The sequence below is a fragment of the Balaenoptera acutorostrata genome, chromosome 15 (genome assembly GCF_949987535.1).
Source record: "Balaenoptera acutorostrata chromosome 15, mBalAcu1.1, whole genome shotgun sequence".
NCBI lineage: Eukaryota > Metazoa > Chordata > Mammalia > Artiodactyla > Balaenopteridae > Balaenoptera > Balaenoptera acutorostrata.
In genome coordinates, this window is record NC_080078.1 from 57,476,617 (window position 1) to 57,504,321 (window position 27,705).

Below are 27,705 nucleotides of genomic sequence, written 5' to 3' on the forward strand. Positions count from 1 at the left end.
ATCCCAGCCCCATCAACCATCTTCCTCTGACTCTTCCTTGTGTGAGAAACAGTCCTCTGCTTAAGCAATATTGGACTGAACTCTAAATTTCCGGCCTTTTGTTTGCTCTGCTACTGTGTTTGCCTTAAAGGGTATGTAAATGTAGCTGGCTTTTTTTCCTCTCCAGCTGGCTGGAGGTAGCCAGTGATTTGTGGTGATGGTTGGAAAGTTTATGAAGACAGATGCAGTTGTTGTCCTTGAGATAGACAAAGGAGGGGTTGGGTCCTAGAATCAGCTACCTGTAATTTCAATTCAACAATGTGGTCAGCTGTGTAAGTATTTTCCTAACATTCCTAGCCCAAGAAACATAAAAGTAAGAAAAAAGGTGGGGAGAAGTCAGGCTGGAGACAAAGATTGGGCCAATTGAGTCTATAGGTCAGATTTATAGCAATGGCCTTGGTGAAATCACTCAATATGTAGACAGAGAGAGCTTTAGAGAATTCCCACATTTGGGCCATCAGACTACTTGATGATTTTTATCAACCTGGTAAGTAAAAAATAGTGATGAGGGAAGTTGAACATCTTTATTAACTATTTGTATTTATTTTTCTGTGAGCTATCTGTTCATGTGCTTTGACAAATTTTCTATTGAGTGTAGTCTTTTTCTTATTGAATTATTAAAGACTTTTACATATTAAGGAGATTAACCTTTCATAATATGTATTGTAAATATTTTCCCCCAATTTGTCATTTGCCTTTTGACTCAGGATAGGGTAAACTTTTTTTCTAAGCAGAAGCTTAAAATTTTTACAGATTGGTATCCAGTTTTCTTTTTTCATCATGCCTTCTGGATTTTGGGTCAAGAAAGTTTTCCCCAGTTCAAAATTCCCTACATTTCCTTTTAGCATTTTATGTGTTTAATTTTTAAATTCATTTATGATTTCTTTTGGTGGAGGAGTAAGGTAGGGATTTAGATTCCCCATCTCCCCCTTTCCAAAGGCCAGTCAATTCTCCAGCAACATTTTGTTTTATTAATCTATCTTTTCCCTGCTATTTAGAAAGGTAACGCACATTCTATGTTCCCAAATATATTTGGGTCTATTTCTGTATGTGATATTGTTTCATTAATCTGCCTGTTTTCCTCAAGTACCAAATAGTTTTAGTAACTGCAGAAAAGACTTAATTTCTCTAATTGCTATTTTCAGTAGATTTAAGAGGACATACTGTCAAAAGGGATTTGTCTTAGGAGCAGGACAGATTGCTTTCAGATCCAAAACAAAATTACCAAATTATAGGTTATTATGGAGGCAGTGAATGAAAGCCCTGCAGAAAATCCAATCAGTGAGTTAGAAAATTAGCTGTAGAATTCTGGGGAAAATAAGGAGGTGGAGACTGTGAGTAAAAATTATACGAGACTTGGAGGATAACTGCAGGGATGTATGTAAGTATGTATGTATGTATGTATGTATAGTGCTGGAGAGAGGGGATAGAGACATTGCAGAAGAAAAACCAAGAATGGAAGGAAGAGAAGCAGTAATCAAAGCAAGTATAGGATATTTCCCTGGTTGGAGAAAGACCTGAATGTTCTGGATGAGTTCTGTCAATGGCCAGGCACTACTAATCTGATTTCTACTCCATCCAAGCTTTGGCATTGGCTCTGGCCGAGGTCCCTCATGATTCTGCGTGGTAAATCAGAGGCCCCTCTGGGTTTCCCTTCCTTGGGCTCCCACCACCAGCTCCTGGCTCTGCTGATCTTGACCTCCTTCTCAGGGCCCCCTGTTCTCTTGGCTTCCAGAATACTGTGTCTCCTGTTTTCCCTCCTCTTATAGGGACTCATTTTTTCTCTGCCCATCCCTGACCTACTGGGTCCTTTGGATACCTGCCCTTGGCCCTGCCCCTTCAAACCTCCCTGCTCTCCCCCTGGTAACCTTGCCACTCTCCTGACCTCCCTCCCTTCAGCCAAGCCAGGATTCCCTCCCCGGGAGCTCCACACTGTCACTCTCCTGGGCCGCAGACCTGGCTGTGCTTCTTGTCATCTGCATCACAGGGTTCCATGGCTCTGCCTCAGACTCAGTCCGTGTTCCTCACACCAGTGCTTGTGACTGTGCATGGCCACCTACATCGCTATCCTCACCAGTAGCCAGGCATCGTGCTGGACTCTGCCTTTACCCCTGTGTCGAATCTGGCCCTTTCCAAATCTTTTTATTGATAGATCATGACTTTTTCTCTACCTCTTTAAACTCTTTAGACTCTGTTACTCCATCCCCATTGCCTGCTTCCCTGGGACAGGCCTCTCAATTGGTCCCCCTACCTCTGTTTTCTTCCCCAATCCTTTCTCAAAGTAGACAGCAGAGTGGGATAATCATTCCAAAATTCAACTCAGATCACACCCTTCCCTTATAACTCCCCTTGTTTTCCTATTGCCACTATAAAAAAATGATCACAGACTTGGTGGTTTGAAACAACAAAAATATACTCTCTTACATTCTGGAGGCCAGAAGTCTGACATTGGTTTCAGTGGACCAAAACTAAGGTGTCAGTAGGGCTGCCCTCCCTCTAGAGGCTGTGGGGGGAATTTCATTTGCTTGCCTTTTCTGGCTGTATTTCTTGGCTCATGGTCCCTTTCTCCATCTTTCATCCACAGCGTAACATCTTCAAATATCTTTCTCTGCTGAGGTTGTCTGTAGAATCTCCCTCTGCCTTTCTTATTAGGACATTTGTGATTACATTTAGGGTCCACCCAGATAATCTAGGATAGTCTTCCCATTTCAAGATCCTTAATTTAATCACATCTGCAAAGTCCCTGTCACCATATAAGATGACATTGACAGGTTCCAGGGATTAGGACCTGGATATCTTTGGAGTCCATTATTCAGCCTACCACACCCCCCATTGTACTTCACAGTCCAAAGTCCTCGACATGGTCAAGGTCCAGCACACACACCACCCCATCTTGGTGCATGCTCCTGCCTGGACCACTCTGCCCCTCACCTTTGCCAGCTCTATCTCATCACTGAGGTCTCAGTTTAGAGTTCACTTCCTCCAGAAAGCTCCTGGGACCCCACCCAAGTCCAGATCAGGTGCCTTTCCTGTGTGCTGCTGTGGCATCTGCCCTCCTCGATAGAATTGTCTTTCCCCTCATATCCACCTCCTGCTGGACTATGTGCACTTGAAGGCAGGGCTGTGCCAGTTTACTTGCTGTTGAAATGCCATCAGTAAACGCAAAGCTTTGACACATCTTAGGCACACAATAAATGAACATATACATTTACATATGCATAGAAGAGGTGCTTTAAAAAAAATGGGTACTCACTAGTTATGGTAATTGTCACTTAAGAAAAAAAGAAAAACTTTCTCAGTAGTCTGACTTTCTTTCCTTTTCCTTTTTTGTAGTACATATATACTCCAAATTTTATGATTTTTTTTGAAGAATTGAAAAATTAAAATTTAGAGAGAACAATTGTGTTCTTGGGGTACCACTTTTGGGTATACAGGTGGGGTATGAATTTTCTAAATGGAACTCAGCCCTCCACTCCCCTCCTCCCACTTATACCCCTTCCTTAGGGGGCCTTTGTATTAGTTTCCTGTTGTTCTTGTAACAAATTACCAAAACTTAGTGGCTAAAAACAATACAAATTTATTATCTTCTGGTTCTGTAGGTCAGAGGTCTGACATGGGTCTTCCTGGACTAGAATCAAGGTTTTGGCAGGGCCTGTGTTCTTTTCTAGAGGATCTAGGGGAGAATCCATTTCCTTGTCCTTTCCAGCTTCTAGAGGCCACCCACATTCCTTGGCTCACACCCGATTCCCCCAGCTTCAAAGCCAGCAACAGTGGGTTGAATCCTTTTCACATTGTGTCACTATAACACTGATTTTCTGCCTGCTTTTTCCATTTAAAAAATTTGTGGCAAAACACACATAAAATTTGCCATCATAACCATTTTAAGTGTACAGTTCAGTGGCATTAAGTACACTCACATTGTTGTGCAGCCATCACTGTCATCCAGCCACAGAACTGTTTTCACCTTGCAAACTGAAACTCTATACCCATTAAATAGTAACTTGCCATTCCCCCTTCCCCAGCCCCTGGCAACCACCATTCTACTTTCTTGTCTCTATGGATTTGACCTAGGTACCTCATGTAAGTAAAATCATACAGTACTTGTCCTTTTGTGACTAGATTACTTCACTTGGCATAATGTCCTCATGGTTCATCCTTGTTGTAATGTGTGACAGGGTTTCCTTCCTTTTTAAGGCTGAATAATATTACATTTTACATATATATGCCCCCCACATATATATGTGTGTATATATATATATATATATATATATATATATACACCCCACATTGTTAATCCATTCATCCACTGATGGATATTTGAGTGGCTTTCACCTTTTGGCTGTTGTGATTAATGCTGTGAAGAACATGGGTGTACAGATATCTCTTCAAGGTCCTACTTTCAGTTCTTTTGGGTATGTACCCAGAAGTAGAATTGCTAGATCATATGGCAGTTCTATTTTTAAGTTTTTGAGAAACTGCCATACTGTTTTCCACAGCGCTGCACCATTTTACAAATTCCCACCAATAGTGCACAAGGGTTTCAGTTTCTCTGCATCCTCACCAACACTTGTTGTCTCATGTCTTTTTGATGATAGCCATTCTAACAGGTGTGAGGTGATATCTCATTGTGGTTTTTTCAAAAAATTTTATTGAAGTATAGTTGATTTATAATGTATTTAATTTCTGCTGTACAGCAAAGTGACTCAGTTATACACATATGTATTCTTTTTCATATTTTTTCCATTATGGTTTATCACACGATGTTGAATATAGTTCCCTGTGGTATACAGTAGGACTTTGTTGTTTATCCATCCTGTATATAATAGTTTGCAAGATTTACGTTTCCCTGATGATTAGTGATATTGAACATCTGCAATCTAAAACCTCCCAACAGAGAAAAGCCCAAGACCAGATGGTTTCATTGGCGAATTCTACCAAACATCTAAAGAAGAGTTAATACTGATCCTTCTCAAACTCTTACCAAAAAATTGAAGAAGATGGAACACTCCCAAACTCATTTTACAATGCCAGATAAGGACATTACAATAAAAAAAAAATTAAAAACCTGCAGGCTGAAATACTAGAAGAAAGTAAATATAAAAATTCTCAACAAAATACTGGCAAACTGAATTTCAACAGTGCATTAAAAGGATCATACACCATGATCAAGTGGGATTTTTCTCAGAGGCTGTGGCAAGCAGAGGCAGCAGCCAGCAGTGTGGCATTTCCCTGGCCCTGGGTCAGTGTTGGGCTGCTTGAGCTGTGGATCTGGGGCAGGGAGAGAGAGCCATGTGCTCCCCGCCCCTGGTACATGGTCTGCTGAGTTCCTAAGGACACAACCTGACTTTAACCTCTGTCTTCACCTTTCAAATATAGGCCTCTCATCTGATGAAAAGAGAAAGGAAGAATGGACTACAGTCACCAAACTTCCCTAGTCCCATGTGGACAAGATAAATACATTTCCAAGTAAGATTTTTTGCTATGGTATTGTGTTTGCAGTGGCCAGTCCCATGTGAACGGAAGCCACTGGCAGAGGAGCCTCCTCTGTGCACGAGAGGAGTTCATGTGTGTGAGAAGGAGAAAGCAACTGAGTGTGGACCAGTGAGAGCATCAGCAAGGTTGCTGCTATAGATAAAAAACATGCCCCCAGAGCCTGGCCATAGAGAGTGAAGTTAAGGAGGTCTTCAGGACATGGCACCCTTAGGGGTTCAAAAGAGATGATGTTCTGGAGGGCTTCCAGGAGGAGGAGTTGGTGCTGGCTGCTCACTGTCTTGTCTGTGGTATACCCCAGGAAAGTCCTGGCTGGGTCATGTCCCTGTGCTGCTGGGGTTCTGGCTAAAATGGGCACAGGTGCCCCCTGAACAGAAGGAGACAGTTTCATTGCTTTATATGCACTAAAATCTTTTGAACTCAGATTTTTGCTGATATGGCAGGGCCTAAGCCAAAATGGACTTTTTTAAATTATAAGTTTGCAGATATATTTTTACATTCAGCACAGAGATTTGTACATATTTATGTTCTCTATCTTAACGAAATGTTTAATTTATTTGAGGCCAAATTGTTTTAATTCCTTTAGACACACTTGGCCATACACAGACACACAGTTGTGTGAGCTATGGATCATACTTATCTCTTCACTGATGGATTTCCCCCGGGGCTTCTACTGACCAGTACTTTTAAATCCTAGTTTCAGATCTTTGTGTTCAAAAGTATCAAACAGCTTTTGTTTTAGGTTATTTGGAGTCACATTTTTTACTAATTCACTCCAGCTTATCTAGGTTTAACTTGTCTGGAACTTCTTCGAGTTTCCAGCTGGTTTTGACCTCCTGTGTGGCCCCAAATCTCTCCACTGAATGGCTGGACTTAGAGGGACTGAACTCCCTTGCCTCTTGCCTGAGTATAGGCAAAAGAACACACCTCAGCCTCCTCAAGCCCTTCTCAGGCCTCCCCTCATTCACTTTCAGATAAAACCTGATCACAGCATTTTCAGGTTTGGCAGCTCTCACTCTGATCACAAAGGGTGTGACATGCTCTCTCACATTTAGTAGAGCTGTGCTCCCAGGGGGGGCACTTGGAAACCAGTATTTAGAGGCCTTGTAAGGTTTTTAAACAATATTTTTATAAACTAAAAGCACCTAGAATAGATTAAAAAGATAAAAGCACCTAGAAGTGTACATTGCTAGGGTCCAGAAGCCCCCTCATGCCCACTTCTAGTCACCACTCCCAAAGGTGAACCACTATCCTGAATTCTAACATCTACCTCGAATGTCATATAAATGGAATCATACAATATGTGCTCTTTTGTGTCTGGCTTCTTTCACTCAGCATAATATCTGTGAGATTCATCCATATTATGTGTAGTTCATTCATATTCTCATTGCTGCTCCATTGTGTGACCATAGCTGCCTTTATTCATCTGTTCCACTCTTGATGGGAGTTGGTAAGTTTTTAAACACCTGATAAGGTCATGTCAATGAAGCATAAGTCAGTGGGACCCAGACCTGTCCCTTTTAACTTTCTGAAATTCTAGGAGTTTCTGAGTCTTGTGAAGGTTTGTAGTGATTGTCCCCTCCTCACTCACAGCATGTGTGAGGGAGGAAAGGCTGTGGAGAGTCTGGAGAAATCCTGTCTATGGGCTTTTGAAGTGTGTTTGCCTCTATGAATCTGTGATTTATTAAGGCCTGCATATTTAGCTTGGGTTTGGGGAGTGTTGTGAGAGATGCCAACCTTTGTCAGCAGACCAGACCTGCCTTGGTTTTCTGGAGTTGCTCTTTACATCCAGTCTGTTCTAGGTAGTATTTACTCTTGACCTTGACCTTGAACTCTGGGTATGTGTATGTGTATATGTACACATGTAGACAAACACCCAGACTGGAAAGTCGAAGGCCAGGTTAGAGGTGAGAAAAAGAGGGAACAACTGCATTATAAGTGGCTTCACCTGAGATTGTGACACCTCTTGTATTTTTCCCTTAAGGAACGAACTTCTCCTGCATCTGAAGACCTACAACTTGTACTATGAAGGCCAGAATTTGCAGCTCCGACATCGTGAGGTAAGGAGTCCCAAGGATGATCTGTGAGGCTCCTTCCCTGGTGGCCAGCCCAGTCTTTGTCTCCATGTCTCCTGGTCTGAGAGTCCCTGCCTCTCCTGCCACAGTGAGGAGCCTCTCAATGCTAGTGATGTTATTGGGAGTCCCTAGAGTTCTTTGGAAGGAGACCCCAGGCCCAAATTTGTTCTAAAAAAGATGAGCTTTTCTGTTCCGGAGACAATCCTGCAGCTGTGTGGCTGGGCTAGTGCCAGCCTCAAAAGAAGAACCCTCCCTTTCATGAAATGACTCTTTCAACTAACTCTCAAGCAGCCTTCCTCCTCTTGGGCAATTCAGGAACTTCACCCAGTCCTCTATGTTGACACATCCGGGCCCATGTCCTATTGCTGAAGCAACCTGGACAAGTTACATAAGCTCTGGGTGGTAACTCTTGGCCCTTCCCCACAACTGCAGCAGCCTTCCTCGAGTGCCTTCTTGGAGTGTCCTTTGTTATCCATCTGTCTTTCCCCAGCCCCCATCCTGAATCTAAGCTTATGCATACTGTATCCATTTCTGTAAAGCCTGTTTCAGATAGATGGTGGAGTAATATATACTCAAGTGTTCTTGACCGATAAGAAGGTGTGTGTAATACCCTTCTAAACACATTTTCAGGTTGTCAAGCCATGGGGATTTAATTCATAGAAACAAACGGATATCCAGATGGCAGAATTTCAGCTACTAAGGCAGGCTGGTTGGGAATAGTATGTAGTGGCTTTTTGTATGTTCCTCAAACCACACCACTTAGGCAAAGTCCTACTTTGGGTTAAATTCTGCCCTACAATCATGTGATATAAAGTAATGATGCCAACCTTGACCAGCTAGAAGGCCATATATGACCTGTGCTTAAATAAAGCTTTTCTCCCTAAGATCCCCAAATGCCCTAAAGTTGCTCCACTCTTCTCCTGCCTTCTTTATTACCCCCTCCCTCTCTAAGGATGATCCTGGGGCCCAGGTTAGTTGTTCACTGAAGAAGTGTCATCTTCATTCATGCGGCTTGTCCTGAAGATGTGGCCATAGCCCAGATCTCAGGTCTTGGCCCTGCTTATAAAACATGGGTTCAGAAAGGTTTGTCTGAAACTCTAGAAAGAAAACCTGACCCTTTAGGCATTGTCCTCAAACCCTCTACTAATTAGTGGCTGGACCATTAGCAAGATTTTGGTCCTTAAACAGCTTTTCTGAGGTGTGTCTTATAGGTGATTAAAAGGTTTTATGGTGATTAGTGAGATCCACTTCTTTGGGATAAAACATGCAAATGTTTTTAGAAGGGTTTCAAATTTAAATTCTTATCAGTCAACAACCCTTGAGTATAAAGTTGGAATTCTTGCAGGATTTATTCACCTCTTGGAGAGTTGTTATGTAGCACATTAGCTAATTATTGGCCTGGGAAGTTCTGCTGTTAAGAAATCTGATTAACACATCATCTCCCAACTCACGATCACATGGTACTCTTTTTAAGGTTAACAATTGATCTGCTAGAGGAGCTAGTATTCTGTTGAACAAACTTGAGGAAATGTTACTTTAAATCTCCTTCAACCAGTGGGTCAAATTAACATATAACATGTTATAGCTAAAGACACATCACTTTCCATAGTAGGGGAAGGGAAAGTAGCTAATTTAAGGTTTTAGCTCTTGCTTCTGTTAGCAGGGTTAATCTCACATACTTTAAGAAATGTAATTGGACTTCCCTGGTGGCACAGTGGTTCAGAATCTGCCTGCCAATGCAGGGGACACAGGTTCAAGCCCTGGTCTGGGAAGATCCGACATGCTGCAGAGCAACTAAGCCCGTGCGCCACAACTACTGAGCCTGCGCTCTAGAGCCCACGAGCCACAACTACTGAGCCTGTGTGCCACATCTACTAAAGCCTACGTGCCTAGAGCCCGTGCTCCACAACAAGAGAAGCCACCACAATGAGAAGCCCACGCATCGCAATGAAGAGTAGCCCCCACTCACCGCAACTAGAGAAAGCCCGCACACAGCAACGAAGACCCAACGCAGCCAAAAAGAAAAAAAAAAAGAAAAAAAAATGTAGTTAGCTTTCTTTAAAATCATTAGTATAAAAACAGCAAAAAACCATTATTATAATTTGCACGTGTCTATGAATTTTGAGGCAACTTTGCCCTGACCTCTGAGGTCAGCTTCAGAGCCTCAGGGGTAGTTTCAAGTGGAGAGAGTGTCTTGGAGCTGGGTTGTGACTGTAACTTGGGTGCACCCAGCTGGACACATCAAGGATGCTGTCAATTACCCCCAACAACATGGTGCTGGCTTCCTTGGGGCTTTTCTGGGCTCACCCTGCCAATTGTTTTGTGGCAGGAAGAAGATGAGTTCATCGTGGAGGGGCTGCTGAACATCTCCTGGGGGCTGCGCCGGCCCATTCGTCTACAAATGCAGGATGACAATGAACGCATTCGCCCTCCTCCATCCTCTTCCTCTTGGCACTCTGGCTGTAACTTAGGAGCTCAGGGGTGAGTGAAGAGAGATGGGACTGGGGGGTGACCAGGGGTATCTGGGGGTTCCATCTATTCTCAAGCAGGTAAATGCCACCTTCTTCCAGCAAGCCTTGATCCCAGCTCCTATTCCCACTGCCCCCTGCCTTTGACTTGGGAGGAGGAGAAAGGGGTGTATGTTGGTGTTATTGGGCTTCCATGCCTGTCACCACAATCACTGAGTGAGAGTCAGAGTGAGGAGGGGAGATGCTGAGTCAGAGAGGAGAAGCACTAAGGCCTGGGTGAGCAGCGTGCCTTTCCTCGTGGAGACCCCTAGTCTCTGAGGGGTATCGTAGTGGCCAGCCAGGCCCAGTCTGCAGATTTCCGACAGGACACCTGATGCCCCAGCATCCTCCCCACTAGGACCACTCCTCATAGAACGACCCCACCCCAGAGACATTTAGGGCTCAAAACTTCTGTCCAAAGCTCTGTGTCTGAGGGGAACCTGGAAGAGGAAAAAGAATGTCAGGTCCTGTCCAAGCCAGCCAAGCAAGGACTGCTTCCTTCAGGCCACACCTGGAGTTGGGTGGTGGCGTGATGGTCTTGAGAGGTCCCCTCTCCTGGGTTCCCACTGGAAGGTCTGTGAAGACTAAGCCTGTTCCTCCCTGTAGCCAGATGAGTAGTTCAATGCATCTAGTAAGGCACACCCTCTTCACTGTCTTTCTGGGACTTCAGTTTTTAGGATCAAGTGACTATCCCTTGTTCCATCCTAAACTTTGCTGATACTGAATGCCTTGGGGCCAGAGCGTGGGTGGAGTGCGCCAACCTCTCAGCCAAAACCGCAGTGATGTTTTTTTCTGTTTTAAATAAGAACCAAGCCCTCTCTGTTGACCCCATTGAACATTTTGTTAAACTCCACAGCCAAATCTATTCTTTGCTAAAGTTGAGAGAAACCTACAATGTGGCCAAAGCCTGTTACTGATCTGGTTTCTTTCCAAGGGAATTTAAGGAGGAAAATCTTTGCCTGTCCCATCAGCGCCAGGGTGTCCAATCAAGGGTCTCTGGTTTCATCTAACTTTGCCAGTTTCATACTCTGCTTTGTATTCGGCACTTTCTCTGTATTTGGTTTCAAGTGGGCCAAACCCTTTCCACAGCCCCAGCCCAGGCCCTGGGGTGTTTTACATTCCATTCCCTAAGTGAGATGATTTTTAAAATTCCACTTGACCATGTGACCTTTGGCTGGCCCACTAAGGGGTCTTTCACACTGTACACTTGTTTCTTTTCCATTCCCTATGGCATCAAGCTGGTCTTGGTTGGTTCTTGAAACTTGCAAATACTTTGAGTTTTCAGGAATGGTAAATAATGTTATCCCAGTGCCTGCTATAATAAAGTGAATGCCTGAACCACTGTGTTAAGAAGCATGCTGAGACCAGTTTCTGCTTTGGCAATAAAGAGTGCTTTGGACAAGGGAGTGGGAAGTGGCTGCTATGGGTGCCAAATGTTCACCATTCCTGAGAGGCTCTGCTCAGTTTCATTCTGGGGCTCAGAAGCTCACAGGTTATAATACAATAGGCAGTTCTTTCAGATTTTCAATTTTAAATTGTCTTCCCTTAAAATTAGCATCCCTTGGGATTTCCCTGGTGGTCCAGTGATTAGGACTCTGCGTTCTCATTGCAGAGGGCCCAGGTTCAATCACTGGTCTCAGAACTAAGATCCCTCAAGCCACATGATGTGCCCATAAAAAAAAAAAGAAAATTATCCTATCTCTGCTGAGTCCCAGTGTTACCAAACCACACTTGGGTCTGCTCATCTATGTGCAGTAAAGCCAATTTACTGACACCGGGTTGTGGTGAAGGGAAGTGCTGCGTTTATTGCAGGTCCAAACAAGGAGTCCAGGCAGTTAATGCTCAAAAGACGTGAACTCTCCGATGGCTTTCATCGGAGAGTTTTTAAAGGCAAGATGAGGGAGAGGGTCGCAGGGTGGTAGATGCTCTTCTGATTAATTGCTGGTGAGGTAATTGGGTGGTATTTCAGGAGTCAACATCATCTGGTTCCAAGGGGTTTGGGGTTTACCTGCTTGTGGTCAGAATGCAGTTAACTTCTTACACCTGGTGTTAGAAGATACTTTCAGTATCTGCAAAGCAACTCATGGACATGGCTCAGGATACTATCTATAGCCCTTGAGGAGGAACTAAAGGTCCTTGACTTTGTTTTTTGGCTAAACTATTATTATCAATATTTTGTCTTGCTTGACTGTTTTCCTTAGTTTCTGCATTTTCTCACTTCTCTGATTAAATTTGTTCTTTGGAACTCAGGGAAGGCCTAGGAGGCTAAAGCTTTTTTACAAACAAGAGGAGGGGGATACAGGGGTCTGTTCCTGGGAAGCCCCCACAGGGTCCTGCTTTGTTTCACCAGGGCACCTGCATTCTTCTCACCATGGGATGGTCCTAATTGGTTAAATATTATTCTCCTTTCTGGCCAAATCCTCTGTTGATTTTGGGTGTGTTTCTCTGAGCTGCTTCCACTGTTCTTTTAGGCTTTGAGGAGTTATTTTCCGGCTATCGTAGCAATACCAGGTCTCAACTCAGATTGCCTGCTTGTGACCCTTTCTCCAGCAACCCTGAGAACACTGCCATCAGTGCCACTTCCAAAGCTGCCCTGACTCTTGTAGCAGCTAACCTATTACTTTCCATTCCTGTTAGATGGCAGAAGCAATTTCTGAGTTTTTCCTCCAACAGAAGTGGGTCTGAACTAGAATCTTGTCCCTAGAAATAAATGACCATTATTAGGGTTTTCTAAATAAGCTATAAAATTTGTACGTGCTTAGAAACTCAGCACAGGCACCACACAGGTGTTCTTTGTTGTTCTCTGTCCTGGACTTCATGTTGCTGCAAATACCGGGAACAAGCATTTTCTCCCTCCAGAACTCCCCTTCCCTGCCCAGTGCTTAGCCCAGGAGCTGGACCAGCCTCATGAGACACTCAGCACAGCCCACCATGTCCTTTGTCACCTGCTGTGTGCTGGTACCCAGCCTTGCACAGGCCAAGTGCTCCCTTTGTACGATTGGGGTGGGGTGGGACTGGGGGCGTTCTTCTGCAGGGGCTGAACCTTTTGTTTGTTTTCTGCTCACCAGCACCATCCTCAAGCCCCTCACCATGCCCAACATTCCAATCTCAGAGGTGGATGCCCTGCCTGAGAGTGATCAGACATCAAGTCCCACAGGTACATGCATGGTGGGAGGATCCTCTAGTTTGGGGCTGACTGTGTGAAGACTGATATGATGAATGTTGTACACTGTTACTTATTTTTTGAAAACAAAATTCACATGGTTCAAGATTCAAAACTTATTAAAAAGAATTGAAAGTTTCCCATCTCATCCACCCACTGAGTTTCCCTCCGTAGAAGCAAACTGAAGGCATTCTTCCCAAGGTACTCTTTGCAAACACAGGGAAATACACACCAACAAAGCTTAATGGTTGGATGTCATTTCTTTTCTTCCCCTTTTTATGTAAGTGGCTGCATTTTGCACATCCCGTTTCTATTAGTTTGTCTTGAGGATTGTTCCATACAAACCCATGGAGAACTTCTGCATTCTTTACAGCTCTGCAGTATTACATTGTATGAAAAAAATGATAATTTAATTGCTCCCTATTGATAAACATTTAAGTCGTCTTTAGTCTTTTAGACAAACAAAAGTGTAGACAGTGTCCTTATACATGTATCATTTCACACATTTGTCAGTGTCTGTAGGATTCTTTGAAATCGAATTTCTGGATCTGAGGCTATGTGCATTTGCAATTTTGATAGATATTGTCAGTTCGAAATTATCTTGCAAGTCCTTATATCGTGCTTATCTTGTGCAGACGTTGTTCTAAGCACTTTAAATGAATTAACTTATTTCAACCCTCACAACAATCTCGTGAGGTGAGTGCTATTACTATCCCCATTGTATAGATGAGGAAACTGAGGCACAGAGAGTTAGTGATATATGGTGTTGGGAAGGAAGACATTTTTCTCTACCTTCTAGGTTCTTCTGGCTGGTCTAAGAGTTAAATTGACATGAGACAGATTAACAGGAGAAAATCAAACAAAAGTTTAATAACATGTATACATGGGAGAGACCCAGAAAAACTGAGTAACTCACCAAAATGGCTGATGCCCTCACCTTAACTACCATCTTCAGCTAAAGACAAAAGAGGATGTTGGGGGTAGTGGTTTGGGACTTCAGGAGAGGAAGGCAATTCACATGGAGATGGAAAAGCAAACGTTTGGTAAACAAATGTTTGCTGGGCCTGCAAAGACAGTGTGACACAGGGTGGACTCTGATCTCTAAGAGTTTCCCTCACCACATTTAGCCCATATTCTTTGCAGATGTCTCTGGTGATAACTCTAGTCCAGTAATAAGCCCGCTATCTAAATTCTTCAGGCAGTTAGGGGAAAAGGCAGAGTTTCTTCCTGAGTCTTTTTGACTGAAAAATTGTTCACAACCTAAAAGTTTAGAGTTATGTTTTATTCGGCGAATATTCTTAGGACTTCAAGCCTGGAAGGTAGCATCTCAAGTAACCCTGAGAGAACTGCTCTGAGGAGGCAAAGGGGGAGCTAGGATACATAGGAGCTTTGCAACAAAGGGCAGGTAGTTTGAATGTCAAAAGATTATTGTTTATTAAAGAAAACCAGATATCCCAAGTTAAGGAATTTAGCTCTTTTCTGTGTATGGGAAGATGTAAGAGTCTGGGCTCATTGAAATCATTACTTTGATATGAACCTCAGCTATCTGGGGCCAGTATCCTGTGTTTTCACCTCGAGTTTCCTCATGGGTCACCGTGGGGAGTGGCTGCAGTCTGATGGCTGCTAGATGGCAGGTATTCTTTTCCGTCCTGAGTCCCCTTAGAGCTAACCAGCTCACCATCACCTGTGGCTGCAATCTCTGATGACTGTGATATCCTTTGTTTACTGATATAGCAGGCTATATTTCATTTATCAGTCTTTTGGGGCTTGATTGTTTTCAGCAAGCCAGAGACATTTTGGGGTAGCAAGTTTTGCTCCCCTACAATGACAGTGGTGGAGCTGGGGTTTGAACCTAGGAGTCTGGCTCTAAAGTCTGTGCTCTGAACTTTGTCACTGTATTGCTTCTTGGTAAATTATGCATCATGTTTTTCCCCCAGCAGGAAATACTGTTTTTATAAAATATATTTTTGAGAAAGCTGTAGGTGCTGTAGCATTGGTCAGGAAGAGGGTACTCTGTGCACACTGTCACATCCCAGGTCCAGGCAGACAGAGCTCATCTTCCCCTTCCCTCTCAGACTCCAGGGGCCTGAAGTCCCTGCAGGAAGACACCCCACAACTGATGCGCACACGCAGTGATGTTGGGGTACGTCGTCGTGGCAATGTGAGGACACCCAGCGACCAGCGGCGAATCAGACGCCACCGCTTCTCCATCAACGGCCATTTCTATAACCATAAGGTAGAGGCGATAGGGTGGCAGGGGGCAAGGGCCAGCCCCAGTGGGGGCAAGACCCCTTCCTGGGCAGCTGCCACCTCAGGGCTGCAGACTCCTGGGAAGCCGCTCAGTCTTTGGGTCATGAGTGGGCTGCAGGCTCTGCTGGCTCTGAGAGAGATAAGGGCCTCCGGATCAGGAGCCCTCCTAGATGATGGTGTTGTAGGAAAAAATGGGGTGCAAGAGGATGGTCACGTCCCAGGTCTCGGGTGAGTCCGGTGGCCCCAAGGCAATGGGTCGTTCGGGAATATGAGAGCAGCCCTGGGCTGTGGGGGTGATTCATTTTTATGGGCTGGGTAATTTCATAGGCTAATAAGTGGGAGGAGTATTATAACTATCTTGGAGAAGGGGTGGGGATTTCCATGAATTGGGCCACCACCCACTTTTTGGCCTTTTATGGTCGACCTCGGAACTGTCGTGGCACCTGTGGGTGTGTCATTTAGGTGCTAATGTATTACAATGAGTGTATAATGAGGTGAAGGTCTACTGGAAGTCAAATCTTCTGCCATCTTGGGCCTAGTAGGTTCTAACCAGTTTTTGTGGTATCCTGTTCTTAATGGCTGTGTCATTAATGGTTGTCCCCTGCCCCCTTTCTTCCTGTCTCAGTGGGTGAGATGTGAGATGACCCCACAAACAGCCCTCATCAGAAACCCCCCCATCCACGTGTTACTCTCTTTCTGCACCATGTGCCTCCAGCTGCTATGTGGCCTGACTTCTCTGTGAGTTAAGGGCTGCCCTGAAACAGAGCTGCAGAACTCAGATCACCCACCCCACCCCAAGCTAGCTGACTCTGCTGCTTGGTTTGAATCTGGCCCTAGAAACAAGTGCATCATGGAAGAGTGGTCACAGACCTCCTCATGTTGAAGTCGTAGTAGAAGGGGCTTTGTGTGTGCTTTATTTGGAGGGAGTGCCTCCCTTATCTGGTCCTCTTTCCCTCCTCAGCGCTGCCGTTTGGCAAGCTCAGACCACTCAAGCCACCTGCAGTGGGGTGGGCGTGAGCTCCTGAGCTAGGCAAAGCCCAGGGCTCTTTCTTGACATCAAAACCCAATGCTTCTACGTTGTAAGGGACAGAGGACTCTCAGGGAGCACAGGTTGAGTGCCATTGTCCCTGTCCCTTTACCCCAGGTAACAGGGCCAGGACACCTGGGTTTTAGTGCCCCATCCTTGTCTGTACACTCACTCTGAGCTGGACCCCTCTATTGACAGACATCAGTGTTCACGCCGGCCTATGGCTCCATCACCAATGTCCGCATCAACAGCACTATGACCACTCCACAGGTCCTGAAGTTGCTGCTCAACAAATTTAAGGCAAGTTCCCTCTGCTGGCTGGCCTCAGACAGTGGCATGTGTGCCTTGGGGCCCCCAGAAGTGTAGAGGTGGGGGCTATGGAGAGTGTGTGGTAAGGGAGGCACCGGGCAGAGAAGGTTTAGGTTCTTTAGACCCCACGACATCAGCATCACCTGGGAGCTTGTTAGAAAAGTAGGTTGTCAGGCCTCCCTCTCCCCCAAATCAGACCCACTGAAGCGGAAACTCGGAGATGAGGCCAGGGATCCTGTTCCACAAGGCTTACAGGGATTCTGGTGCCACTGAAGCCTGAGAAGCACCTGCCCTCAGGTGCTTTATGGACCTCCAGAGAAGGACCCTGGACCTGATGACTGCTTCAGGGCTCCATGCACATATCGACTTCTGTGCATTTGGGGAACCTACTTTGATGAGCCTTCAATAGATGTGAAAATTATAGTGCATGAGTGTTTTTGAAGTCCTGTTGCTCTGTATGTTTTCCACAATACCCTTCTAAGTCTTTTGGAAACCAAGTATTCTTATTTCTAATAGAAGCCAGTGTGTCCTAGTGGTTTAAAGCCTAGGCTCTGGGTTTGAATCTCTATCTATAACCTGCCGGTTGGAGGAGTTGGACAAGTGACTTAAGCTCCCTGTGCTTCTGCCTCACCATCAGTAAAATGAGGTTAACAGGACCCCATTACTGGTGTCAACTGAAAAAAAATTGCACAACCTAAAAGTTGAGAGTTATGTTTTATTCAGCAAATATTCTTAGGACTTCAAGCCCAGAAGGCAGCATCTCAAGTAACCCTGAGAGAACTGCTCTGAGGAGGCAAAGGGGGAGCTAGGATACATAGGAGTTTTGTCACAAAGGGCAGGTAGTCTGAATGTCAAAAGATTATTGTTAATTAAAGAAAATCAGATATCTCAAGTTAAGGAATTTAGCGTTTTCCTACATATGGAAAGATGCAAGAGTCTGGGCTCACTGAAATCATTCCTTTGATACACCCCTTAGCTATCTGGGGCCAGTATCCTGTTTTCTCATCCTGAGTTTCCTCAGGGCTCACCGTTGGGAGTGGCTGCAGTCTGATGGCTGCAAGATGGCAGGTATTCTTTGTTTCTTTCCTGAGTCCTCTCAGGGCTCACCAGCTCACCATCGGAGGTGGCTGCAATTGCTGATGACTGTGACATCCTTTGTTTACTGATATGGCAAGCAATATTTTATTTCTCTCTGGGTTGTCATGAGTATTAGATGAGTTAAAGCATGTAGAGTTTGTTAGAACTGTGCCTGGCATGGTGCAATAAATGTTAGCTCTTATTACCTATTATTATTGATAATGTTACCACCCCATTTCCTCACCACTTTTAAATGCTGTAGATAAATAGCCCTCCCCTCAGAAGAGCCTATCATTTATTTAGCTTTGCAGTGTTCAAGAAGAAGAAGTGGCCACAGTTAGGATATGTAAATATATACTTTCAGCAAGTATCTTTTGCTCCTTCCTGATTCAGATTGAGAACTCAGCGGAGGAGTTTGCTTTGTATGTGGTCCATACCAGTGGTGGTAAGTATAAAGAACACAGTATACTTAAAACTTTTAATTAACTCAAAATAGCAAGTTAAAAAAAAAATCTCTGCCTCATTTGCTTGTTGCTTGGGTTTTGGAAACTTCCAAATGTTGTTTGCCTCCAAGGCTGGTGAGCTCGCTGGATGAGTCCACCGGAGAATGCCATATATGGTCAGTAAACTAACCCTAAAACCTAACTGCCTATTAAAAAAAGAGCTGGATTTTCTCAAAGCACAGAGAAAACCAGATTCTCCTATGCAGCATCTTCCAAAGGGCTTGAGGCATGGAAGTATTGTTGCCGGGTAGGGGAGCGGCAACAGTTGCTTTGAACTGTTGAATTGTTCATTTACAAATCAGTCTCCTGACTTGTATGGCCAAATCTCCTGAGGTGCCTGGTCCATTTGGGCCCCTGAGTTGACAACTACTTAAGGTGAGAAAGGCCTCAGGCAACTCAGGGCTGCTTCTGGCTGTGTGTGGTTCCAGAGAAACAGAAGCTGAAGAACACTGATTACCCCCTGATGGCCCGGATCCTCCAGGGCCCATGTGAGCAGGTCTCCAAAGTGTTCCTTATGGAGAAGGACCAAGTGGAGGAAGTCACCTATGATGTGAGTCCCTTTTCAGTCAGATGTCTGTCCCAGGAGGGTGGGGGATTTTGTTGGGTAAACTACAACTGGGGTATAGCTTGGCTTTTTGGCCAAGGACCAGGCCCTGTTTTGTTGCTATTTCTCAATACCAGGTGTTCTTGAAACAGTAATGACCATGGGGCCAGGAAAATGAATGCAGAAGCTAGGTTGAGGGTGTGCCGTGTGGGAGTTAACTGGAAGAATGCTCAGGCACGAAATGATTTCCATAGAAGGAATAAATTTCTTGAGGCTTTCTGCGGTACTTAAGAGGGCTGAAAAGTTTCTGCAAACCTTTTCCAAGCAACTTCAAGAAGTTAGCAGTGATTTTATAGCTTTTGCTATAGCAACAAACTTCCCCAAGTCTTAGTCACTTACAACAGTAAACATTTACTTTCTTGCTCCGGATTCTGCAGGCTGGTAGCAGTGGTTCTGCTTTAGATTGTGGGTTCAGCTCAGGTCGACATTGCATGTCTTATTCAGAGACCGAGGGTCAAGAGGCAGTGGCTACCTAGGTATGCTTCTCATGGCAGATGGCTGGAATGCAAGAAACCATGTAAGCTCCTTTGAAGCCACCACCTGGATTTAATGTATATCACATCCACACACCCATTCCATTGGCCAGAGCAAGTCACATAGCTGAGCCCACCCTTAACAGTATGGAGAAACATACTTCTCCCACAGAGAAGAGTTGGTAGAACAGGGTGAGGGTTCTGGTGAGGGAGGAAGAGTGGCTGCTTAACTTCAGCTCACCTGGGAGCCACCCCCACGCTTATAGCCTCTCAGGAGGCAGTTCACATTTGGATGCCTGTTTGAGCCTTGAGGCACAAATCATCATTCTGAGTGATGGTTCCTTAATTTCTCTTAGGGGAGAGCAGAGAGGTTTATTGAATATTATGTGTTCCAGTCTTCTCTGACTGCCTGACAAGAGAACGTGCTTTTCTATGTTTGACATCACCTCTCATGGACTGGATACATGAGATGAAAAATGAGAAGTTATGAGATGAAGTTATCATGTAAATGAAGTGATCTTCATCATAGACTCTATACCAGCCTTGAGAAGAATGAGGCTTGGCTCCTGCCTTTAAGGAAATCCTGGATTAGTGCAGAAATAGATTTCCCAAGGCTTTGTGCCTTATATGAGAGAGATGCCAAAAAAAATTAGAATAGTGCTGGGAGGGGTCTTGCACCCCAGACTTACTTTTTCCTCCCCAGGTGGCTCAGTATATAAAGTTTGAGATGCCTGTCCTTAAAAGCTTCATTCAGAAGCTCCAAGAGGAAGAAGATCGGGAAGTAAAGAAGCTGATGCGCAAGTAAGCATAGCCCCTGGGGTGGCTGGTTGGGTTTCTCCTGTGGCCTCAGTGAGAGGAGTCTCTGTTCAAGAGCCTTGCAGGGGCTGTGAGGAGCTGCTGCCTGGGACTGGGTCTTATGGACTGTGTTCAGGGGGCTTCCCATTGACAATGCCAGATCTCAGATCTCAGGTGGGGACTTGAAACATTGGTGTGTTGGTCGTTCTGCTTCTTGTTCAACTTCTCATTTTGATGTGGGACATAAAATTGTTCCAAGGATTTCAGGAAGGTTGTCTCGGCAGTGGAAATTTGTCTGAGCAGAGTAACCCTAAAATCCCTTCCTCACATCCTTTCTCCCTTTTTAACATTTCTCTTCTGGAAATTGCATTTGGGTTGAAAAGTCCAGTACTAAAACTCCGTTCTGGGGAGGATTTTGTTATTTTTTTGTCATGTTTAGTCATAAAGTAGAGCTGCATTTCATAGATATGACAGAAAAATTGATTTTTTTTGCCACTAAAGTCAATGCTACATTTTCTGTGTTGGTGATAATAACTAATATGATAGCAGTTAACATTTATTGAACACTTACTATGTGCCAAACTTTAAAAATAGTTTTGCTGTGCAGTGCAAAGCCACGTTAGCCCTGCATAACAGTGCCCACTCCAGTATCTGAATTACCATAATTCAGGGAAGGGATGAAAAAATCATACTCACCACCAAGCCATGGACCTCCATGCTTGGTAGTTGCTATAGCGTCTTTGGCAAAATGCAGATACTGATATTAGATTGAACCATATGAAGTTGCCATTTTTGTAGGCTCCCCCAAAATGGTAAAAGTAATGGCAATTTCATATGGTCCAGCCTAGGTGAGGATTATATGATACTCTATGCATAGTGCCTTGAGCATAGTAAGCACTCAACAAAGGGAATCCTTATTACTGTTCTTGTTATTTCACCTTCTCATTCTTCTTCTCCAGACTTTCTAATCATAGTAAAATAATTAGTTTGGAGTGAGCCTTTTCAGTTCCTTTCCTCCTGTTGTGGAAATGAACACAAGTAATGAAGTGGTTCAAGAGTGGGTCAGTGAGAGAAGCAAAGGGTTGGGACACTTGGCCCACACTGTGACCCAAGTGATGGGGGAGGGTCATGAGAAGGAGTGTGTTGCTTTCTGCTCTCCACCGAAGCTGTTCTGTCCCCAGGTACACCGTGCTCCGGCTAATGATTCGGCAGAGGCTGGAGGAGATAGCTGAGACCCCAGCAACAATCTGAGTCACAGGGAGGGGATCCAGACGCCATGGAGGGCATTGTTGACCTGAGAAGACTCACAGGAAGCTGGGCGCCTTCCATGGAAACGTTTAAATGCAAACCTTTCCAGCTCCCAAACCACCATGGAGAAGCCAGCAGACAACTCCCTGACCTTTCTTTCCCTGCTCCTTTCCTTCACTCACGAGGACTTTCAGTTTTTATTATAAGAAGAACCCAAAATGTGTGTGTGCACGTGTGTGTGCACATGGTACACATCCACATGCCTACATGATATATTCACATGCAATTCAATTCCAAGCTGCCAGCACAAGTGCTATGAGGCTGGCAGATGTTCTGCTTGTGGGCAGGAAAATCAGAGGAGTCACCAATCTGAGGGGTTTTAGGTTGAAGAAAGGATTTCTCCCCTCAAGTGCCAGGGAACAGCCATACATGTCTGCTTGTGTTTAGAAGGGGAAGGGGGCCCAGCAAACTCACCATTTGGGGTATTTTTATGTTAATAGCTATTCTCCCTGTATCCCTAGGAAGGATCTGCAAGTGTGAGATCCTTGGCAGTTAACAAATTAATTAACAAACCATGCCTTTGGGGCAGTTCTGATGGAAAGAAAAAGATAAACCATCAGTGGGGTAGATGCAATAAGCCCACAGGTTTTTACACTGGAAACTTCAATTGTTTTAAATAACAAGGACATATGTGATGATCTGTGTGGATGCCAGTAAAGAATGGATTCTGCCTCCACCCTCACCTCCCTGGCTACCTCTAGGAGATAGGGGAGCCTGATGTTTGTCTCAGCATGCCAAGCTGATGACCCCAACTCTTTGGGGCCTCCCTGAGTTGAAAGAAGTATCTTATGAAACAGGCATCACTGGTTTGTACATGGCGCCTGGTCTTGTATGGCTGGGAAGTTTCCCTCCTTAGAGAAATGTGGAGGCTCCTTGCAGAATGACAGGTGCCTGTAAGCCCAGCCCATTTTCATATCCAGTGGTCTTCTTGCACTTGGAGCTGAGGCCCTGCATTTGCAAGGTCAAGGCTTAATACTTTCCAACCACTGGATTCTTGCAAGTTGCCCTCACGTTGTGTGTGGAGATGGACTCTAAGAATGAAGACTTGTCCTGCTACCGACCAAGTGTGGGGTTAAGGGATACCTTTTTGGCTGCCCCATGAAAGTGTGTAGATAGGATGGAGCTTCTCTCTCAGCTTCTCTGAGCAGCCACTTGGGTGATCTTGAGAGACTCCAATGGAGGGGGAAGGGCAGGAAGAGTCTGTCCTTCTGGGCCCCCATTGGTAAGATCACCAGGTAACTCAGCTCCAGTACAACTGATACTGTTTGAAGAGTGACAGATAGATGCTTGGAGCAGGTGCCTGGCTGTGGAGGTCAACCAAGCAAGGCCAGAAGCTCCTAACACTGAGCCTTGTGGTAGGGAAGCTCCCCATCTCTTCTCCACCTCCTCTCCAGAGAAGGTTAGGAGAGCTGGGCAGTTGAGGAAAGAAGAGCCACTGATCTGTGCCTGCAAGGACAGTGGACCTTTGCAGCGGAGCTGTTCCTGCCCAGGCACCCTTGCCCCCTACCTGCCCCTGTGGCTTCCATGGCCTCTTTAGATGGCTCACAGCTGTAGTCTCACTGTTGACTTTCAAGAAGATGGCATGCTGCTACCTGGCATTTTGCTGAGGGTCTCTTAGCAAGCTTACCTCCTCTGGGGGGAGCACCACCAGCCCTGTGGGGGATGGACTGGTAATCTGGAGGGCCTTAGCCTCAATCATACACCTCAGTGGGCTTCTGCAAAATGCACAGAAAAAAATGGGGGCCCGGGGAGAGGCTTCCTTTGTTACAGATGGGAAAGAGCAGTTTTGTGAATGCAAACATACTTCCTGAGTTTTGCATTTGAGAAATGACTTGGAAAACTTTTCTTCCGGTTATTTTTATTTTGAACGTTCAAAGCCTTTGTTGGCCCCAGTAATCCTCCTTGAGTGGCTAGGGAAAAAATTTTCCACAAAGCAAATTACTAATGGCTAACTTTTATTGGACAGCCGTTTTTGGTTTATCAAAGTTCTCTTTAATTTGCACTAGCAATATGATAGTGGTAAATATGGGAATGGTGCAAAATGTCAGATTTGCCAGATCACTTTCTCAGAAAGTGATACTGAGGTAGACTTGGCTTTTTAGAGATGGGGGGTTGGGGTGGAATTGAGGGGAAATCGCATCTTACATGATACATTCCACTTAATGCAGGCCGCACTTTTCCATTTTGGCTCAGCCTGTTTAGAAATCATTTCTCACGTACTAATGACCCAGTCAGGAATTTTGGAAAGGTTCTTTGAAATAGCAGCAACTGAAATAGAGACCCTCTGCTGTGATGTGGAGCTGGATTTTCTCACTGGTATCACATGGCCTTGCAGCTTTGAACTCCTGGACTGATTTGTGTGGGTTTATGTAATTGTGTGCAATGAACCTGAAATCCTGTGAAGAACAAAAAGGCCAATTTACAGGTTTTTTCCTCCCTTGTGAAAAGCGGCATAGCCACATCTGAGTCTTTTTCCAGGGGCTTATGTTACAAGGTGATCAAATGAAGGAAAAACCTGAGTTTATCGTTGGGAAGGGGATCCAGTCCCCCTGGTGATGATGGAATTAAGCACAAGGTCACATTCTTAATCATCACATTAGTGGGAAGGCGAGGAGTTAAATTGTGGGGGGAGGGGGAGTGGTTACCTTGGGGAGGGATTGAAAAGCACAAACAATAGGTTTGCCTGTGCAAACTGGTGAGGAATGTGTACACTGGTCTCCAGACTTGTGGACTTTGTGAGTTGAGGTTGAGGTGGGAGGATCTTGGATTAGCCACCTACCCCTGTGACAAATGCTGAGCCCTGAGGTTGAGGTTTTGGTTTGAGACTTCAAGGAGAAATATTTTTACCCTTCCCTCCTCTCTACCAGAAAGAAAACAATACTCTCTCCTAGGGACCTCCAGATAAAGACATTTTATCATCTCTGTAGATAAGACTTTAGGATATAAAGACCAAAACAAACAAACAAAAACACTCAAGAAACAAACTCTGTTCTCTGACGCAAACATGTCTTGGCAAGAATTCTTTTCTTTGGAGTTGGGCTGTTATTTCAGTGTTAGGAGGTTGGAAGGAGAAATGGACCAGAGAAAGGCAGGAAGCTCTCTTAAGAAAAGAGACGCTCTCTTTAAAAAACAAAACTATTTCAAAGCTCTGTAGCACACAGAACGTGGTGCCATAGATACATCTCCAAGAGAAATTCCTCTATGAACAAAGGAATTCCAGTGCCTCATAGCGACAAAACCATGATGTGAGGGCCAAGGTAGGAGGCAGAGATCTCCTTGAACACCTGTTGCAGCAGTACAGATTCTCGAGTCAAGTCTCTACGAAAATTGTTTTACATGAAGTCTTCTTGTTGGAGGCAGATGAGTTGAGGAATGATCTCCTAGAGAGGTAAAAATAAAGACAAATGTGGCACCCCTTCTTTCATAGGGAATTGACAGTGTTTACCCTGTCATGGGAGGTGACAGCGCCCCCTGTGTTATAGCCAGGCACCAGACATGGACAAGCTGTGAAAGGAGAGCCTCAGTTTTCCTGTGGAGTCTCCCTGGCAATCGCAGACCTGTTTCCCAGGCTGATGGTTTCTGGTGTGTTACCGCTAGTGTTTCTTAAGGGTTTCCTCACTTGATTTAGCTTTGTGAAGTATCTTTTTTCTTAATCATAACTTGCTTTTCGAGCAATGGTACATGACCTCATTCAATGTTTGGTTCTGAAGTTATAAACTGATGTGTTTAGGTATCTTAATGTAACTTGGCAAGTCCTCAGTAGGGAGCTGTGAATTTCTGTAACATTTTGATATGTTTTAAAGCACCTGACTTAGATCTTGTTGAATAAAGCACTTTCAAAGAGAAGTCCCCGGTGGACAGGTGTGTGTGTGTCCGCTGCATTACAGGAGGGTTGCGGATGGGAAAGTGAAGGTGCATCCAGGAGACGCTTTGATTTTCTTTTCAGAGTTTATGGTTTGACTGCACTCAGACTTGGTTCTAATGTTCCAAAAAGGAAGTGAAATGAGAATATTCCCTATGAATCTTGAGTTCAGGCCCTGGTGGAGCCAAGAATTGTAGAAACAGCTGGGAACAGCTATTCAGTGAGGCTGGATTTTTGTCCTAACTCTACCCTTGGCTTGTTGGGGCCAATTCACTGAACCTTTTTCTAGGACTTGGTTTCCTCATCTGTAAAATGGCCAAGCCACTGTCAGGGTTTGGGGATCTGGGCTTGCCTCTGTTGGAGGCACAGCCCCCCAGGGGTTGCCAAGCCTAAGACCTTTAGACTAGGGCCCAAGTTCCACGCTATGGTGTGAGGCAAGTGTGATGGTTAATTTTATGTGCAACTTGGCTAGGTCATGGTACCCAGATATTTGGTCAAACACTAGTCTGGGTATTGCTGTGATGGTATTTTTAAATGAGAGTAACATTTAAATCAATAGACTTTGAGTAAAGCAAATTACCCTCCATAATGTGGGTGGGCCTCATCCAATCAATTGAAGGCTGTAACAGAAAAACACTGACTCACCTGAGGGAGAGGGAATTCTGCCTCCAGTCTGCCTTTGGACTTCAGCTGCAACATTGGCTCTTCTCTGGGCCTCCAGATGGCCAGCCTACCCTTCAGATTTTGGACTTCCCAGCTCTCACAATTGCATGAGCCAATTCCTTAAAGTAGATCCCTATCTATATCTATCTATCATCTCTCTCCATCCTATTGGTTCTGTTTCTCTGGAGAACTCTAACACAGAGAGAGGTTGTGTGGCTGGTTCATAACATTTAAATATGTGATTGACAGTTGTCTTTCTAGGAAATCTGGCCATGGAGCATAAAGAGTGACCAACAGGGCTTCCCTGGTGGTGCAGTGGTTGAGAATCCACCTGCCAATGCAGGCGACACGGGTTCGAGCCCTGGTCTGGGAAGATCCCACATGCCGCGGAGCAACTGGGCCCGTGAGCCACAACTACTGAGCCTGTGCGTCTGGAGCCTGTGCTCCGCAACAAGAGAGGCCGCGATAATGAGAGGCCCGCGCACTGCGATGAAAAGTGGCCCCCGCTTGCCGCAAGTAGAGAAAGCCCTCGCACAGAAACGAAGACCCAACACAGCCAAAAATAAATAAATAAATAAATTAATTAAAAAAATAATAATAAAATTAAAAAAAAAAGAGTGACCAACATAATTTGGCCTCTAGAAAAAGGTAGCAACCAAGACAAGATTTTTATCAATGCTGTCAAACAATGCTTATAGGTATTTAAAAAGAGAGAAAAGTTTGGATAATGGTGGTTCCCCTTTAATTGTTGTTTTGATTTCTTACATTTAGAGTTTTCACTCCAAGCAGTAGCTTTTTAGGTGCTGAATTAACTAAACTGAGTAAAATAGATGAGCAGACAGGTAACACTTCCAAGGCAGTGAGGTTTTTGTGCTGTACAGTATGTGGATGTAGGCAACATAAACAAAAGATAAATGGTCTGTTTGGGGCCCCACCAAGACCCCAAATCAGGCAGTAAACTTTATAGAATTAAAGAGTGCCTGAAGTCACCCAACAAATACTAAGAGCCGCTGCCAAAGGAGTTGGCAGTTTTTGTTTTGCTTTATGAAAACAGATTTTATGAAATAATTTATTGGTATCCATTTTAGGTAATGAAGCTCTTACTGAATGGAGTTTGCTGTGAGCACCAGACTTTACTGTAAAGTTCTGAATACATTTGAGTAGGTTTTGCTGGAATGCTTAGATGCAAGAAAACCTACTGAAAATTGAACTTGGGTAAAATTGACATTGTTCTTTTCATTTTAAAACCAAGCAAAATAGGGGGTGGGGTAATGCAGGGGAGAAAAAAAAACCAACCAAACAAAATAAAAATGATTATTTATTATTTAAGTATGTAATTATATAACAATATGTAAATTAACTTTATAGAAATAATACCTTATAAATATATACTTTATAAGTACATAAGTTTAGAAGTTTTAAAACTATGGGCTCATTGGTAGGGGCTGTAAGTCCTGGTTTGCTCAGGACAATTCCAATTTATGTCCATTGCTCTAGTGTAATTATCAATAGCACCCCCTTTTGCTCTCAAAATGTCCCATTGTGGATGATATATATGGT

The 27,705-nt window shown here is 44.4% G+C and overlaps 1 protein-coding gene across 2 annotated transcripts in view; it reads left to right on the forward strand.

Annotated features, from left to right (window-relative positions):
* RASSF2 (Ras association domain family member 2) overlaps nt 1–25,466 on the forward strand; it is a 40,994-nt gene extending 15,528 nt beyond the window's left edge. For both annotated transcript variants that reach the window (XM_057530205.1, XM_007191704.2), the window contains 10 exons: nt 5,416–5,505; nt 7,514–7,589; nt 9,934–10,085; nt 13,180–13,268; nt 15,350–15,510; nt 16,750–16,851; nt 18,331–18,382; nt 18,869–18,990; nt 20,221–20,318; nt 21,494–25,466. In XM_057530205.1, coding sequence (XP_057386188.1) covers nt 5,447–5,505; nt 7,514–7,589; nt 9,934–10,085; nt 13,180–13,268; nt 15,350–15,510; nt 16,750–16,851; nt 18,331–18,382; nt 18,869–18,990; nt 20,221–20,318; nt 21,494–21,563 — 981 coding nt within the window. In that variant the 5' untranslated portion in view covers nt 5,416–5,446 and the 3' untranslated portion in view covers nt 21,564–25,466. The remainder of the gene's footprint in view (nt 1–5,415; nt 5,506–7,513; nt 7,590–9,933; nt 10,086–13,179; nt 13,269–15,349; nt 15,511–16,749; nt 16,852–18,330; nt 18,383–18,868; nt 18,991–20,220; nt 20,319–21,493) is intronic.
* The last annotated feature ends 2,239 nt before the right edge of the window (nt 25,467–27,705 follow it).